Below are 17,196 nucleotides of genomic sequence, written 5' to 3'. Positions count from 1 at the left end.
ATTTACATGGTAGTATTTATAAGCGTCCATCACCTCGGTATCTATCTAAGGCAAAACTCTCCAAACTTGAATACCTAAAGTTAGATACCTGTAAAGGGTTAAGACACTCAGATAACCTGGTTGGCACCTGACCAACGAGGGGAGAAGATACTTTCACATCTGTGGGGGAAGGTTTTTGTTTTGGGTTCCTTTGTTCTCTCTGAGTCAGTAAGGAACCAGGGCAGGGAAAATACATCTCCCTAAGCCATATCTGAACTAAGCATCTAATACTGCAGAAATAGTAAGTAATAGTAAGGAAATGCATTAGGTTTGTTGTAGCTTGTGAATTTTCCCTGTGCTCAGAGGGAGGTTTATCCCTCTTTCTGTAACTTTAAAGTTTTGCCTGGAGGGGAAATCCTCTGTATTGTCAATCTCTTTGTTACCCTGGGGGAGGACATTGTAGAGCACTAGGGAGCCACACACCCCAAGCCAGTTAACAAGATCTTTCTCTCTCTCTTTCTCTATTTTTCTTTAACCAGCAGCAGCCTGTGAATAGGAGAGGTTGGGGGTGGGGGTGGGGGTGGGGAATTGAACTAAAAAAAATAAATACAAGCTCTAAACAGTGTAGAAGGCACTCGCTGATGGCAGTGAAGCTTTTGGAGGAGAAGGTGTGATGGGGGAAGGTTTCTGTTCCTCATGTCAGATATAGCAAAGGCTGCTCTTTAGTTTAAACAAAAGTCTCTTTTGGTTTTTTTTTTAATTATTATTTTAATCTGCCTTGGGAAAAACAGTTTAAATAACAGGAAAAAGGTGTTCAAGTTACACAAACCTAAAAAAAGTAATCCAGAGATTTGTAAATAAATAAATAAAAAGTCTCCAAATCCACTGGATTCTCCCCTGGTGATTATCACTTAATATTGGGCAATATTCTCCATTTTGTTTCTGTCAGCAGAGGGGAGCCACAGCAGGCTAATGCATTCTTACGATGCATCAGGCGAGATATTTCCAGTAGAGATAGGGAAGTATTAGTACCATTATTCAAGGCCTGGGTGAAACCTCATCTAGATGCAGTTCTGGTCTCCTGTGTGTAAGAAAGATGAACTGAAGCTGGAACAGGTGCAGAGATGGGTATGAGGATCATCAGAAGATTGGAAAACTTACCTTAGGAGAGGAGACTCAAAGAGCTTGACTTGTTCAGCCTAACCAAACAAAGACTGAAGGGAGATATGATTGCTCTCTATAAATACATCAGAGATGTAAATATCAGGAAGGGAGAAGAGTTATTTAAGATAAGTACCAATGTGGACACAGGAACCAATGGATATCAACTGGTCATTAGCAAGTTTAGACTTGAAAATTAGAGGAAGGTTTCTAACTATCATAGGAGTGAAGTTCTGGAACAGCCTTCCAAGGGGAGTACCAGGGGCAAAAAAACCTAACTAGCTTCAAGACTGAGCGTAATAAGTTTATGAAGGGGATGGTATGATGAGACTACAATGGTATATCACTGATCTGCAACTGCTAGCAGCAAAGATCCCCAATGGCTGGTGATGGGACACCAGAGGGGGAGAGCTCTGAGTTACTATAGAGAATTCTCTCTCAGGTGTTTGGCTGGCAAGGTCTTGCCCACATGCTCAGGTCTAACTGATCCCCATGTTTGGGGCTGGTAAGGAATTTTCCCTGGGTCAAATTGGCAGAGATTATGGGGGATTGGGGAGGAGTTTCACTTTCTTCTGCAGCATGGGACACGGGTTACTTGCAGGTTTAAATTAGAATAACCTGTGCATTCTCTGTAACTTGCCATCTTAAACCATGATTTGAGGACTTCAGTAACTGAGCCAGAGGTTAAGGGTTTGTTACAGGAGTGGGTGGGTGAAGTCTTGTGGCCTGCAATGGGCAGGAAGTCAGTCTGGTCGATCATGATGGTCCCTTCTGGCCTTAAAGTCTAAGTTGACCTGGGCTGGGGAGCATGAAAGGGAAGGAGCACTGATCCTGTGGCATGTTCCCCCTGGGACCCTGTGGGAAGCCTGACATTACAACACCAAAAATGTGTAGGCTGGGGCTGGTAGGTAGGATCACAGTGAGGCTGAGCTAAGAAGCAACTGTTCTTCATGGCACACTGCCCTGCTGACCCTGCATATTTTAGGTTGAGGTTTGATTGGATATTGCTTGCTTTCTGAATCAGCAGTAATGCCAGCAAATTCCCCTGCTGCACAGCCTTCTGAGGCATCAGCCATTGGCACCAGGGTTGTTTCAGAAATTACAGTGCAGCTCCCCAGATCAAAGGGGATACAATTGGGTAGTTCTGCAGAGGCCTCTGCAGATCACCCAATATCCATGCATATCTCATGAGATCCTTTGGTTACAGAAGCTGAATCCCATCCTATTTCACTGAGAGAAAAGTGGGGATACTTGCCCCGAAAGTGACACAATAAACAAATAGGAAACTTGTGTGTTTCCTGCCCTCTGCATAGATAAAGTCCACAAAGCGTAGAATGGCCCAAGGATTGATCTTCATATAAAAAATAACCCAAGAGCAAATCATACAGGTCACTAAATCCCATTGTTTTCTTTTTTTCGTAGATCAACAATGAGATAAAGCAGGAGGATGTGAAGCTGATGAAACCTGTTCCTGACCAGATGGTTGAGTTCAGCATCCTTATTTTGGGAGAGAAATACACTGAAGAATTGAGTGACCCATCCACTATGCAGCATCAGCTACTCTCAGAACAGTTTATTTCCCATGTAATTTACCTTCTCTGATCTTTTCCCCACAAACTGCTTCCCCACAAGCAATGATAGAACGTGAAAACCGTGTTAGGGACAGCTTTTCCTTATGTGGTTCTCCTGAGCTAGCTAGGGATTTTGCTGCCTGAGGCATGCTGGGAAATGTCCATCACCTCACTATCCAGTCATTACAAATCTGATGCCTCAAATATCCTTGCTGTCCTGATCTATAACAGCCTGCTCTGCCTTGAATGGTAAACCAGTGCTGCTGCTTTGAGATTCAGATTCTAACTCAGTGAGAATGCTGGGACATACACTCACCATATCTTGTCAGCGTAGCACTGTGGGATTTTCCCTTTACACTAGAACTCCCCAAAATTATGCTTTCTGAAATGCCTGAGAGAATGCTGGCTCAACAGCTCCTGCAGTAGTGAGTAGCTGAGCTTCTCCATCTCTTTGTACAGGACTATAATTTGTCTTTTTTGCAGGTAGAGATGGGAGGGTGCTTTTGGGAAGGCTGGGCTCCATACATCAGGGCAAAGGGACTCCGTTGAAGCCTGAGTTGGGAAGTTCTCTGTTTCCTTTTCTGCTTTTACTAATGTATTTTGCTTTATTATTATAAAAACATTATTGCTTAGTGGAAAAGGCTTGGCTGATAGCAACCGCATTTTGTTCTGTTGCATCATTTCTGCCAGTTTACATGCCTGCTTATCCCAGGACTAAGTTTGGCCCTATTCTTCCTGAATATTTCAGTGACTCACAGATAAGGCTGTGGAGACGGCTTCAAGAAGTGTCAGGATTCTCATTGTCTCGTTAGGGAATTCCATTTGATCTTAATAAAACTTCAGGGCCTGAAAAGGCTGTTTAAAATTTTAATGCTTCCTTATTAGTACATGGCCTGCCTAAATTCACCTCAGAGCTCTCTAAATTTTTGGCCAGGTTTGAGCTCCTGTATAACCTAGCCAGTTTTAAGATCCAGAATATGTGAGGAGGACAACAGAGAGTCCCAACTGCTAAAGCAGAAAGACTTCCTAGCTTAATTTCAATAATCTTAACAAGTGGAACGAACCTTCAAATGACTGTAAAAGCAACTACCTTCAGTGCAGTGAATTCTTCCAAAGAGAGTGAATGACACATTAGAAAGTTTATGAAGGTCACAGAACAACAGAGCACTACTCGGTACCATCTAGGAGCAGTGACATTTCCTGAATGGGTGGACACCCCTTACATGTAATACATCATTTGTAACCTGAGCCACCAAGCCCATACTCACTGCTCACTCAGGCCCCAGCTCAGCAGAGCATTTAAGAACCTGCCTAAATCTATTCCTATTCATCAAAGTACTCAAGTACATGCTTAAATCCCATTGAAGTAAATGGAAATTAAGCACAAAAGTGTTTTGCTGAATAAGGAAGGGCTGCTGAATCAGAGCCTTAAATCCTCCTGAAAATGCACCTCTTTTGCAATTCCCACAACTAGTGAGTCCATAATATTTGCTGTCCTAGAGCTGTATTTTTATCATTTAGGGAAAAAAAAAAAAAAAAAAGGAAAAAATAGTTACTGGGCCACCGACATATATGTGTGCACTGAAACTGAGCATGTGTGAGATCATATCACTGTAAATCTGGACCTTCCTCACCCCATCTCTGTTTCTCACCCATACTCATTGACGTCCACATGTTGACCATAAGCCCTCTGGAGCAGGGACCATGTCTTTCTTTTGTATTAGGTAAGACACTCAGCACAACTTTGGGTGCTATAAAATAACAAACAATAATGACATTCTTTTCTCTAGCTTCATTCCCTTTTCAGTCTTATTAGTTGGAGCTCTTCTTGTCAAAGTCTGTTCAATCCATTATACTGGGGCTGACTCTATGCCACATTCTGAGTGAGGTGGGAAATAGATGTACTCTATCCTTCAGCCAAAGGGTGTCACCACAACTGTCATGTATGGCCAGTTTAGGTCAGAGTATTAATTTTCCTAGCTGTGTGGCCAAATAGTGCCTTAGTGTATGTAGAAGTAATGTCAGATGGAATAGGGGCCATCTGGATGCTCTGTTCCTTTGATTCCCTGCCTATTTCTCTTTGTGCTTGGACAAACAAGCCTTTGAAAATCAGCAGCTCTTGGGATACTTAAAGTCTCACCAGAGATCATTTAAAAACAGGTCTGGGGAGTGGAATCAGGGGAGTAAAAAATCTTGCGATGACAGATCACAGGGATTTTCTGTTCCAACATGAACACAATTATGGGTGGTTTCTCCTATTTGTGGCCAACTATTGCAGGACGGTCCCCTAGTTAATTAGGCCCGGATACACCAGCACTTTACCATCCGCACATTTCCCCTGCTGGCTGTGCCCTCACCCAATGGATTGTTATCTTTCTTCCACTCCTGAACCCCTGATAATTCCACCCAGTTAAAGCAGCCTAGCTAGTCCAGTAGCAATTGGCTGCGTTCTGCACTAGCGCTTGGTACGCTGACTCGTTGCTGTGTCTTGGGATCTGCTACAATGTGGCCTAGAGCCTAAGACTTTTGTCTTAATCTGGCCTACATTTAATCCACAAAATTTGTAGAGGCAGTCAGAACCTTTGGGGGGAAAAAAAGATTTGAGTTGGATAAGCAGGATAGTAGTGTATGGGTGCACTGCTGTCAGGAGATATGGAGAACTTCAGTTAAATGGGCTCATATAAAATCTGATTGTGTTTTAACCTCATGCATGTCTGTTGAAAGACCACTACAGAATTAAGATGCCAGAGAGCTCCATTGTGACCATGCAGATTTATAGTTCCCTTTTCTCAGTGTACAGGCAGATGTTTGTCGCTTTCCTATCAGTACTGGGTGTACTAACAATTTCCTTCTGTTTCTGTAACAACAAAGAGATGCCATCTCAGCTCATTTTATATATACAGATAAAGCATTCTATGATGTCCTATGTCCTTTTCTATTATAAATACATAACTCATCATTTTATATAATGCAAATATTTCCTAAACATTTTTTCCATTTCTATCGAATGCTATAAGTCAATAGGAAAAAATTAACTGTATTATTTTTGTAAATTACATTTATCTATTTTTCCCAAATAGGTAAAAAATGCATTTGAAGAATTACCTGGATACAATAATATCCATGTGCTGGAATTCAGGTAAATAGATTTAGAAAGGCATACAAACCTAACACTCGTGCTCTCATAATTGACCTACACAGCTTTTACTGATCACTGCCACAGAGGTCAAATTTGATCAGCTGTTCTTTCTTCTGCCACTGAAGTCAGTTGAAGCCCCTCTCATGATGCCTGTCCCTGTTTCTTTGTCCTAGGGATTTAAATACAATAAACATATCTTTTGCCATTCAAGATATGTATTTGATAATTCTCCAAGATTCTCAAATGTTCATAATTTGACACAGGTTAGTATTAAATGCAGAGGAATCCAAACATTCTTGGGAAATCTTTGAGCATACCTAATTTTTTATCCAGTCTATTAGGGAAGATTGAGTGGCTCAGAAGGTTAATAATGAAATATATAACATTTCACCTCTACGTCACAAAAAGAACTAGATGAATAATTTGTAACAAATTGTTTATTTGATGTAGTATGCCTGTCTTTCTGTTCATCAATATTCTGTGAAAAGACTGAGTTTCTCCAATTTATTTGTTCTTCAAAATGATTCACAGTCATTTTTTTTGTAAAGATTGTTTGTAAAGTGTTTGTAGCAAGTGCTTGAAATTGAGATTTAATTTGATTGGATGCACAGGTCACATGACATTTCTGTTTCCTGATTGGATTGAGGATAATTTTTAGGATTAGGTTTCTGATGTGAATACTCAGGAGTATGAATCTGAAATTTATCTGCCATTAACATTTTGCACTAGTTGATTTATAAGTCAGTGTTTCTCTGAATATTCCTGCCAGTAAACTCAGTTGCTACAATACTCACCAGAAGCAAAAATGGCAAGGGACAAAGGATACTTTTGTGTTTCGAGCACCACATTGGGAATCAGGAAATCTGGGTTCAGTTCTCAGCTCTGTCACAGACTTTGTTTATCTTGAGCATGTCACTCACCCTCTCTGTGCCTCAGTTCCTTGTGTGTACATGGATGATACTTTTTGGGGGGGAAGGGGTTGTGATGGAGTTCAGATGCTATGGTTATGAGTGCTATAGAAAAGCTGTTACAAAATGAAATAATAAAACATTCAAAAGGTTATTTGTGGGCCTGTTTTTGGTAGGATTTGCCCATTTATGTAGTGACAAATTCAAATCTAGCCCAGTGTGCAATGGTTTGTTAATTATTGGCAACTATTAGTTGATCTTTAGGTGTGTAAAATGAAGTGGTGGTCTCATAAAATGGTTTGTAGCTGATAAATGGCCACATCACATTCTCCCTAATATTTATCCTTGTTTGCAGTCTCTGCCAGGCAAACTAAACTTTGCAGGAGCATGGAAACAGCTCTTTCAGTTCTCATTTTTAGCAGAAGTCAGAATTAAAACACACACGGGTGTGCCAGTATAGAAAAGCCTGCATGGTCTCAGTGTATGTCATACCAGTTCCATAGAGAAATGGCTTCCATCTCCATTAATGCCATTCTCATACCTTCTATCAGCCCCAGCAGTGTGCAGAGTACGTACACTACACACACCCCTAGCATGGGTACACGCAGCAGTGTGCATGGCTTAGGCATGTAGAGTAAAGACATGCCAGAAGCCTAGAGTATATGCCCTGTCTATACAGCTGTCTGTTTACATGCCCAAGCAATGCTTTCCCTGTCTACCCAGTCCCACTGCCTCCCTGCTGCTGGAGCCTTTCCCCATCGCAGCGAAAAGCTCCAGCAGTGAGAGAGGCTCTGGCCCTGGGGAGGCAGCAGGGAAAGGTTTGGGGAGCTGCCAGGGACTTCCCCTGCCAGAGACTTTCACTGCTGCATGTAGCTAATGCTGCACTGTAGACATTAGGTTTGAATAAAGACTGGGAATGGATGAGCCATTACACAAAGTAAAACTATTTCCCCATGCTTATTTCCACACCCCCTACAGTTCCTCACATCTCCTTGTCAATTGCTGGAAATGGGCCATTTTGATTACCACTACAAATAGTTCTTTTTCTCTCCTGCTGATAGTAGCTCACCTTAACTGATCACTCTCCCTATAGTGTGTATGGTAACACTCATTGTTTCATGTTCTCTGCGTTTGTATATATATATCTTCCTACTGTATTTTCCACTACATGCATCTGATAAAGTGGGCTGTAGCCCACGAAAGCCTATGCTCAAATACATTTGTTAGTCTCTAAGGTGCCACAAGTACTCCTGTTCTTTTTGCACTGTAGACAGTTTGCCTTTCACTGTGACGTGTAGCTACATGTGCACTACGTGCTGCTGCATCTGTGGAGAAGGCCTTGCTGGTTCTGGCAAAATATTCCAGCAAGAATAGCCTACTAATTTCTGATAAGTAAACACGTTTGTAAAGTAGCCCTAAGTAACATTATTGTGCCTTTTTTCCCCCTGATATATGCTAGTACAACTGCACTGACTTAGAAGAACAACTTTTAGTCCCATTGAAGCCAGTAGCGAATCTCCCATTAAGTTGAGTGAAACCAGAATTTGGTCCCTTATATAGTGGAATAACATTTTTTATTTGTAAGCTATTTAATTTGGTTTATTTTCAAATTTGCCTATTCTATATCATGTCAGAGCTGTCACTGTAAGGAGTAAACTAGAACAGGGGTTCTGAAACTTCCTTGCACCGCGACCCCCTTCTGACAACAAAAATTATTACATGACCCCAAGAGGGGAGACCGAAACCTAAGCCTGCCTGAGCGCCACTGCCCCAGGTGGGGGGGCCAAAGCCCAGGGGGCTTCAGTCGCAGGCCAAGGCCTGCAACCTGAGCCCCACCACCCAGGGCTGAAGCCCTTGCACTTTGGCTTTGGCTCTAGGTGATGGAGCTCGGGCTTCGGCCCCAGGCACATCTAACTCCAGCCTTGGCGACTCCATTAAAATGAGGTCGTGACCCACTTTGGGGTCCTGACCCCCAGTTTGAGAACCGCTGAACTAGAAGGCTTAAATGGAACGACAAAACTGTTTCTCATTTAACATATTTATTTCTTTTTTAATGTTTAGGTCTCCTGATGATGACAGGTAAAGGCAACATATGTACATTTATTGTTGTAGTGTAAATTTAGACAGGCGTGCTAATTGCATGAGACTACCAGTTATTATGACAGTATGGTTATGGCTCCAGAATTAAGGATACATCCAGTAAAAAATTATCCCTTGCTGTAGATTTACTTTAAACTATGAGTAGCTGATCTGTTTTAGGCCTCAGATAGTTTAATCCAATTTTCTGATTTAGGCAAGAAACTCTGCCTAAACATGAATCGGTTAGTGAGCTATGTTTTTTGTAGGACTCTCTACAGCTTAACTGGTGTTTACTGTTTTTGCATTGCAATTTGTGACAGGGCACCTAGAGCCACTGATAAGTACCGTACCTCCTTTTTATTACTGCATAAAGCCAAATACATTAAGAGAATTGTACATCTCAAGCAAACGGCATTTAGCTGTTTGAAGGCCAGTGTGGACGTGAACCTGAGTGGAAGTTGTAATCAACCTTCTTCAGCTGGAAGGAGAGATCAGACTGGGCCTGTTTGGGGAATGTTTATACATATATCAAAAAGAGAGACATATACATGTTAGAGGGAGTTAATACTTGACCTTTAATGGATTAAGAGCCCAGAGTTTATTGACCTTTTGTTAGAGATTTCCTAAAATGCAATCAAAGAGGGAGCACTCTTTGAAGCCCTTATTCATTTGAAGAATTGAAGTAATTTCCAATTAATATGGGCTTCAAAGAGCGCTCTCTTTGATACCTATTTTGTCAGGTAAGTTCCCAAAAGTCAGTGAACCGTGGGCTCCTAATCCATTAAAGGTCAAATATAAATTCCCTCTAATACACATCTTAACATAAAAGCTTGTTTCTGTAAACAATCTTATAGAGAAGCAGCATTTGATTTTAGAAGGGATTGAAAAGAAAAAAATTCTGTAAAAACAGCTGAGTATTAAAGCCGTCCCCTTGCTCCCATGCACTTCTGCAAGAAAGGATGCAAAAGAATCTGTTCAGAGAAACTCTGCTCCAAGGAACAGATGTTTGGGCCTGTTTCAGGTGGATGGCAGTAGTTATTAATTGCACTTAATAGCTGCAACTGACAGCATGGCTTTATTAAATCCAGATATTATTCTCATCCAGCATATTGGGTTCTGATTTTTGCCCTTTTCATTGTTGTGCTCTGTTTCCATTCCCCATAGTGATACTTAATGCCCATGATGTGCCTACATTGGGTGAAATTCAGCCAAGGTGGCAACAGCAAAACTCCAGCAGAGTTGTGGTTTTAGTGCAGCTTCATTTGGTGCTTACATCTCTCTCTAAGCTCAGCCATTGATTAGGAATGCATTCCAGCTCTACAGCAGGAGGAAAACCTATCTTTGGAGCAGGGTTTCCTGGTTCTTCATAGACAACCCCATTTTCTTACTGTGCACTTTGTACAGTCAAAGTGTGAAACACTAACTAAAGCTCCCTGGTGCTTACGCTCTGTGTATGGTAACTCTGATTACTGCATTGTCTTGTGGGGAAGTAAATCCAAGCGTGCTCATGAGAAGAAAATAGAGTACGATTGGCACAAATAATTCAGCTGTACAAATTTACAAAATATAAGCTTCTTAATGAAAAATAAATGAGAGGAACTACATTCTTATAAACAGGCACTTTCCTGGGCCTATAATATAAACACATCTTTAGATCTATCGAGCACCATTTAAAGCAGGATTAAATTGCACAACCTGTCCACTAGGGATGATCAAGGACTCTCAAATTTTTATATTTGTTTGTTTACATTTTTCCAGGCTGATTCCATGTCTCAAAGTCATTCATGGGGTTGACAAGATCTGGTAAAAACCTGGGCTCCTCACACATAGTATTTCCACTTCTGGATATCGGTTGGCCATATTAATAACTATGACATAAAACCAAATATTTAGTCTTGTCACGGTGTTGGAAGTATGAGATTTTCAGTTTGGGTGGCGCGCACTCTGAAGATTTTGCTACAACTGTGATACATTTTACATTTTTATGTTTTACAGAGTTAGACAAACATAAAAATAATTACATATATTTTTACCAAAGACCCCCTTTAAATTGTTGTATCTTTTCTAAGTGTGAGACCTGGCTCCTCAAACAACCAGAATGCATGATATAGCTGGCCAACTGTTTAGCTCTGATCTAAATTCCCTTTTTCTTTATAAAACCACAGTGGTGTGGAGGTCCTCTACGCTGTCACATTTGTTGGGGAAGCCATCAGCAATGCCACCTGGGACCTTATTAACCTTCATTCCAACAAAGTGGAGGACAACTCCTTCATAGAACTTGAGGATAACCCAACTGTTGTTTACACAATCAGTGACTTCAGAACTTATATTGCTGAAATCCTTCACAAGAACTCTTTCCTTGAAAACATCTCTTTGACCTTGGACCCTGACTCTCTCCAGCTCATTAATGGTGTGTATTACTTAAGAAATGCTGTGGTCTGTTAATCAGAATTTATGTTTAAAAAAGATGAAGGATATGGTGTGGGGGATTAGGAGCTATTCTCTCACAAGGGAGGAAGTTATATGTAGTGGTATGGTCCACAGGGCTCCTCCTTTTCTCCTGATTTTATCAAAATCAAAGCAGATCAATAGTGATAGGATCCTATCCCTAACCCACCATTTTAGCCTCTCTTAAATTAATTTAACATTGTGATGTACAATTTTTAAGGTGTGCATTGATGGTTTCAATCATATGTCAGTAACTAAAGGAAATACAAATTCCACCCAAAATATATACTTAGTATGATATTGTATATCCTCTTACAGCAGGCTGTAACATACATGCTGATGACATTCTGTAAAAGTGAAATTCAGCTCAGTGCACAAGGCCCTATGTGCCACTTAAATGGAGTTCAAGTGATGCATAGGGCCCTCTGTACTAGGATGAATTTCAGCCTAGTAGTGCTGACTTGGACCCTGGCAGCACAGACCAGCACCTGGTAAGTGCTGTCTTCTCCATGTCCTCTCTGTTACCAGTGGAAATTGTTATCTATCTAGGTTGTTATCCTTGCTTTAAGTGTGACTGATAAAGGGCATTGCAGATTCTCAATCACTCTGGTGAGCACTTTGAGAAGATCCTAGAAGCAAATATGAGCTGGAGAGAGGAGAAATGAGTGAGGGTTTTATCCAGAATACCCTGATGCTTCTACAAACAACTTTCGTGCAGTGCTAGTGTAACCTTTCACAGGATTCTCTAAGTGCAAATTGGGATGATAAATTGGACAGTGGGCACCTTCAAATGCTGAATGTTTTCTTATTCTCTGCTTTTAATTATTTTCAGGCACCCCCAGATGTGACAGCAAAAAAAAAAGGCAACAAAACACACTTGACATCATATAAACTACAGTAACCATTCCATATGAACTGTGAATTAACAACTTATCTTTTGTTTCCACAGTGAAAGAAGTTCTCTCCCCTGCACCTGAAGACACATCCAGGATTACTGAAAATCCAATTGTTCTTGAATCTCCAGAAATTGATCTTGTAAGTACATTTCTGCACTGCATTCTCATTCTAATGACTCTGATTTGTCCTTCAGCCGCATACTTACAAACACAACCGAATAGTTTAACTCTGAAAGGTGGAAGTATAGTCAGAATCCCAAAACACAGCTCTCTGCCATGTCTGAAATACAGAATGAATGCTCAGAAATACACACAATACAGAGACATACAGTCTGATGAGAGAGCTCTGTTTTGAAAGTCTTCCTTTTGGGAAATATTTGGTCTTTGGAAAGTGGCATGCCTCCTGCAATAGAAGCTGATATGTTCTTTTCAGTACAAGCCAGTACTGTGTACTTGTTATAACCTGTCTAACTACTACTACATTTTAGGATTCCCTTTTGGTTTCTTGTAATGTTTTGATTATGTATGGCTAGGGAAATGGTCCTCACAACTGAAGAGTATCATTTGAGCCTTTTCTTGGAACAGAAGAGGTAGATGCGAGGGGAAATTTTGCCCATGTAAGAGATTAGATTAAAATATAACTCCTGTTCCTCCTTTGCAGCTGTACTGCTATCACTGAGAAGTGCAGTGCTGTTTTTATAAAAACAAACCTACATCTCAGTAACAGCAAAAGAAATATAGAAAATGTTTGGCTAGTAGTTTCTTTTTTACACGTCCAAGCTTGCTCCAAAGTTGAAGGCATTTAAGGCAACACCTGACTATATACGTATCGAGATAAACTGAAATTAAGCCACAAAATTCAGACACCGCTTCTGAACATCCCTGAATTTGGTGGTGACCCGATCTATGTTTTTATCTGGCCCATTATGCAGATAAGTGTGTCCAGACTCACAAAACTAATTTCAGGCCAAGTCCCCGAAGTCCTCACTCAAGTAAAACTCTCATTGACTTCATATGAGTGTATGTTATGATGTACATTATATTAATATGTGTAGTATCACTGACTTCAGTGGGAATCTTTGACTGAATAAAAACTTAAGAAATAAACCTATGTAACCTAGAAATTTACATGGAATTGTCATAACATTGATTATGGTGAACAGCATGAATGTATTGGCTAATTTGTAGAGAATGGTTTTCTATATTTACTAGAGACGAGTGAATAGCTTAAAAATGTACCATACATGCATTAATAAAAGAAATAACTTTAGCTGTGCTTACATCTCTTCTGTGTTCACTTTCTGCAGATATTCTAGCAAATGAATTTATTGACTGGAAAGTTTGCAGCAATTCACTTGAATTGGATTTTTGAGAATATTTTCTGGAAGGGAATTATGAACTTGTAAAAGCAAGTATTTGCACCCAGAAACATGATTCCAATAGCTCTGTTTATCCAGTCAAGAAATAGAAACAATAGCATGTGACCTACATTTCCAATCAAGAGCTTCAATTTTAGATATTGAATACTTGCGGTAAGCTGCTATGTGCAATGAACAATATAAAATTGTTTAGGAAACAATTTCAATAAGGAAATCAAATTGCTTATGGAGAGTTTACAAACAGAAAACAAGGCTGAATTTTTTTTAATTGCTTAGTTGCAATATCTGTTCTTCACAGCTAAAGCAATATAGGAGAAATTAAGTGCCAGTAAGAAAATGAGTCCTACTATATTTTGTATTAGCCCCTCTGTAGAAATAGTTAAAATTTTAAGGACTCTCTTTTAATTTCATCATATTTTTGTGGGACTATCCTGACTTCACAAACTGATCAGTAGCAGATATCAATTAACTCTAGATCCACCTCTCTTTAAATTTTACAAATCCCCACCACTGTCTCTCTCTCAAATCCTGCAGATAAGATTTAAACCAGAGGTGGTGGTTGTAATAAACTGGATTATTGAATGTAATGTGTTTCTGGCAGCAAGAACTGGAAAATTGGTATTTTTTTGTTTTTGCAGCGATCTGTCATATTAGTAAGCAATTCAGATGATATTGGCAAAAACAGAACTTGCCACTCTAATATTAAACTTGGTAATATAACATTGTACCATAACAAGAATCTTTGAAACACATTAGTTGTCATAGGAACACCTCTCCACATTAAATAAATGACTAAGTGCAGTTCCTGGCACCTGCGTGCTAACATTTAAAAATTTTGCATTGAAAAGTTATTGATACAAGTTTTTATGTTTGTTCTTTTTAATACTTATTTTGCTAATCTTGGGAAAAAACCAAAACAAACCCTGATAGTTTTACATATATTGATGATTTTTGCTCGTGAAGCACATAACTTGTATATTAATTTTCAATTCATTGATAGCTTGCAATTGCTAAAATGAAAACAGCCTACAAAGATACAAGGAGTGGAATAACGGCTAGTCATAAAAATAGGAAAGGCAAATACTTGTTAAAGAGCTGAACAAATAATTCACAAGAAAACAGCTTATTCTGTGAAATGTGCATTTTTTTTGGTCTGTTCACAAATTGTTCAAACACAGATAATTAAATTCTCAGATTTCTTCAGCATTTGCAAATTACTTCAGAATAATTCTTAGGTATAGACTGTGAAGAGTCCATTGTGAGTGTTCACAATTCACACACCTATAGATTCATTACATAAATCATCTGGTATTGTTTCTATTCCCTTATTGGATGAATTATATAACTAACGTGTTCTGCAGTGTAATTTCCTAGCATCTACCCCTCTCCTTGGTGGAGTCCAAGGGCCTGCACTAGTGAACTACACTGCAGAATAGAGGCCCACACATCAGATTGCAAGTTTTACAACCAAAGATGCAATTTGAAATTGACAATTTGAGCTTAAATGAGTCTTTGACGGTTATTCATGCTACAGGAACGAGCTCTGGTGTGCACATTGCCCGCCTGGTTTATTTTTCTGTGTCAAGGACTGGAAGCCAGGCTTCTCAATTCTAGTCACAGATAACATGCTGACCCCCTCTTTGGTCTTGGTTAAGTTAATCTCTCTGCATTGGTTTCTCTATGTGCTAAATGGAGACAATACTTACCCTGTCTCACAGAGGTACTGTGTGGACTGATTGTTTGAGGATGAAAAGTGTTTAACATTATGATTGTTATGATACCCACACACTAGTATAGTGTAGGAAATAAAAAGAAAAGCTTTGAAATCAAATTTGCTTTTCACCATGTATGTTGTTTGTTTACTTTCTGCATTTCACTCAGTTTGGAGATGAAAAGCACTATGTAAGTTCTAAGCATTCTTCCTCTTTTTATAGAGTCCACTGTTTTAACAGGCTTTTAAAAAACAGTGTGTGGTGTTACCCAAATATGTCTATGAACTACAAGGAGACGGCTGGGTTTCTATTCTACAGTCAGGGGCACTTGAGTCAGCCGATGGATAGCTTATAACGTTGTTTAATTGGCGGCCCATGGGCCACATCCAACCCATGAGGACCTCCTATTTGGCCTGCCACTGAGCATCAGCTGATCCTTCATGCCTGCTGGGAAGCAGCAGCTCAGCTTTCTTCCCCACCCTTCAGCAGCCTAGCCTATTCTTGTAGGAAGGGTGGGGGAAGGAGGAGGGGAGCCCTCCCAACTCACAGGAGGGCCAAGAAAGAGCCTTGCAGCTCAGGGCAGCTCCACTCCCTGTTCCCGCCCTGTAATACCCAATGTGAGAAAGGAGAGGGAGGTGAACCACCCCTGGAGCCTTCCCCCCATGCCTCAGAAGGGGGAAGGGGACCCGGCTGCAGCCTCCCCCCAACCTGGGCTGTGAGGGTTGGGCAAAGAATCCCAGTAAGAGCAGAGATGAGGCTGGGAAGGCCACAGGTAATTGGGGGGAGGGGGGAGGACTGAGAGCAGGATGGGGCTAGAGGCAAGAACTAATTGTGGGGGCTGGGCAGATTGGGGGTTTAGAGTGCTGGGCAGGTGGAAGAGTTAGAAGGCAGAACTGATGGGGGCTGGGCAGATGCACTTCCATTTTATTTTCCCTCTATCATGCTATGTACTTGATTTATAAACTTTTAATTTATATTTAAACACACTGAGGCTAGATTTTGTTGATACTTTTTGATTTACAGGGGTACACTTTTAATCAGGTGCTTATGTAACAAAGCAATTGTTAATTGACGTGCTTTCATCAGTTAACTCAATTGTGTCCTGCGCAGTAGTTTTTCAGAAAAAGAAGAAAAAACCCACAGAACAGCTGTCAAAATATCAGGCTATAAGAAAGGGAAATTAGATGTCCATTCATTTAATTTCTCATGAGTTTAATTTCCAATTTTAATTTAATAGTTTTAATAGAATTAATATGAATAGCATGCTGTTTTAATAGCATTGTGGTGTATTTGTATACTTATTTTTTTTGCAAGATGCTGGCATGCTTAGCCTTTTATTTTGAGATAAATAAATACAAATCAGGCACACCACTTTTGAAAGTCTGCGATCTCTGGCAGGCTCCCTAGAGAGCAAACACCCAGAGAGTCCTGTGACCCTAGAGAGATACTTTTAGCCTGCCAAGATACGCAACTTCCTTTATCTGACCTGTGAAAAATTTAATTGACTATTACTGGTTTGTAACTAAGGATAAGAGTATGTCATGGAAGTCATTGATTCTGTGACATTTTCTACTTCAGCCTTGGGATGGCGGGATTGGAGCTCCCAGCTGCCATGGGGCTCCCACAGATCTCATCTACCACCGGTGGCCGGGTGCCCTCACCTCTCCTGCTGCAGGGCTGTGGGCTCTCATCCCTCATCTGGCCCATTCTGTCACCATTAGTTTTAGTAAAAGTCAGGGAGAGGTCATAGGCTTCCATGAATTTTTGTTTGTTGCCCATGATCGGTCCCTGACCTTTACTAAAAATAACTGTGACAAAATCATAACCTTATTTATAACACATCAGTAAATTCTTTCAGTTGGTAAAAAGAAAAGAGATGGGCGTAAGTAGTGCACATTCTAATCCACAGGATCCCACTGCTGTT

The 17,196-nt window shown here is 40.4% G+C and overlaps 1 protein-coding gene across 1 annotated transcript in view; it reads left to right on the top strand.

Annotated features, from left to right (window-relative positions):
* IMPG2 (interphotoreceptor matrix proteoglycan 2) overlaps positions 1-17,196 on the top strand; it is a 113,206-nt gene that overhangs the window by 82,798 nt on the left and 13,212 nt on the right. The window contains exons 9-13 of the mRNA XM_032804500.1: positions 2,563-2,724; positions 5,792-5,850; positions 8,820-8,837; positions 11,003-11,247; positions 12,235-12,320. Of these exons, the coding sequence (XP_032660391.1) occupies positions 2,563-2,724; positions 5,792-5,850; positions 8,820-8,837; positions 11,003-11,247; positions 12,235-12,320 (570 nt within the window). The remainder of the gene's footprint in view (positions 1-2,562; positions 2,725-5,791; positions 5,851-8,819; positions 8,838-11,002; positions 11,248-12,234; positions 12,321-17,196) is intronic.

Source organism: Chelonoidis abingdonii, chromosome 1, assembly GCF_003597395.2.
Source record: "Chelonoidis abingdonii isolate Lonesome George chromosome 1, CheloAbing_2.0, whole genome shotgun sequence".
NCBI classification, from domain to species: Eukaryota; Metazoa; Chordata; order Testudines; family Testudinidae; genus Chelonoidis; species Chelonoidis abingdonii.
The sequence above is the reverse complement of the archived record's forward strand: the minus strand, read 5'-3'. Positions and strand labels throughout refer to the sequence as shown.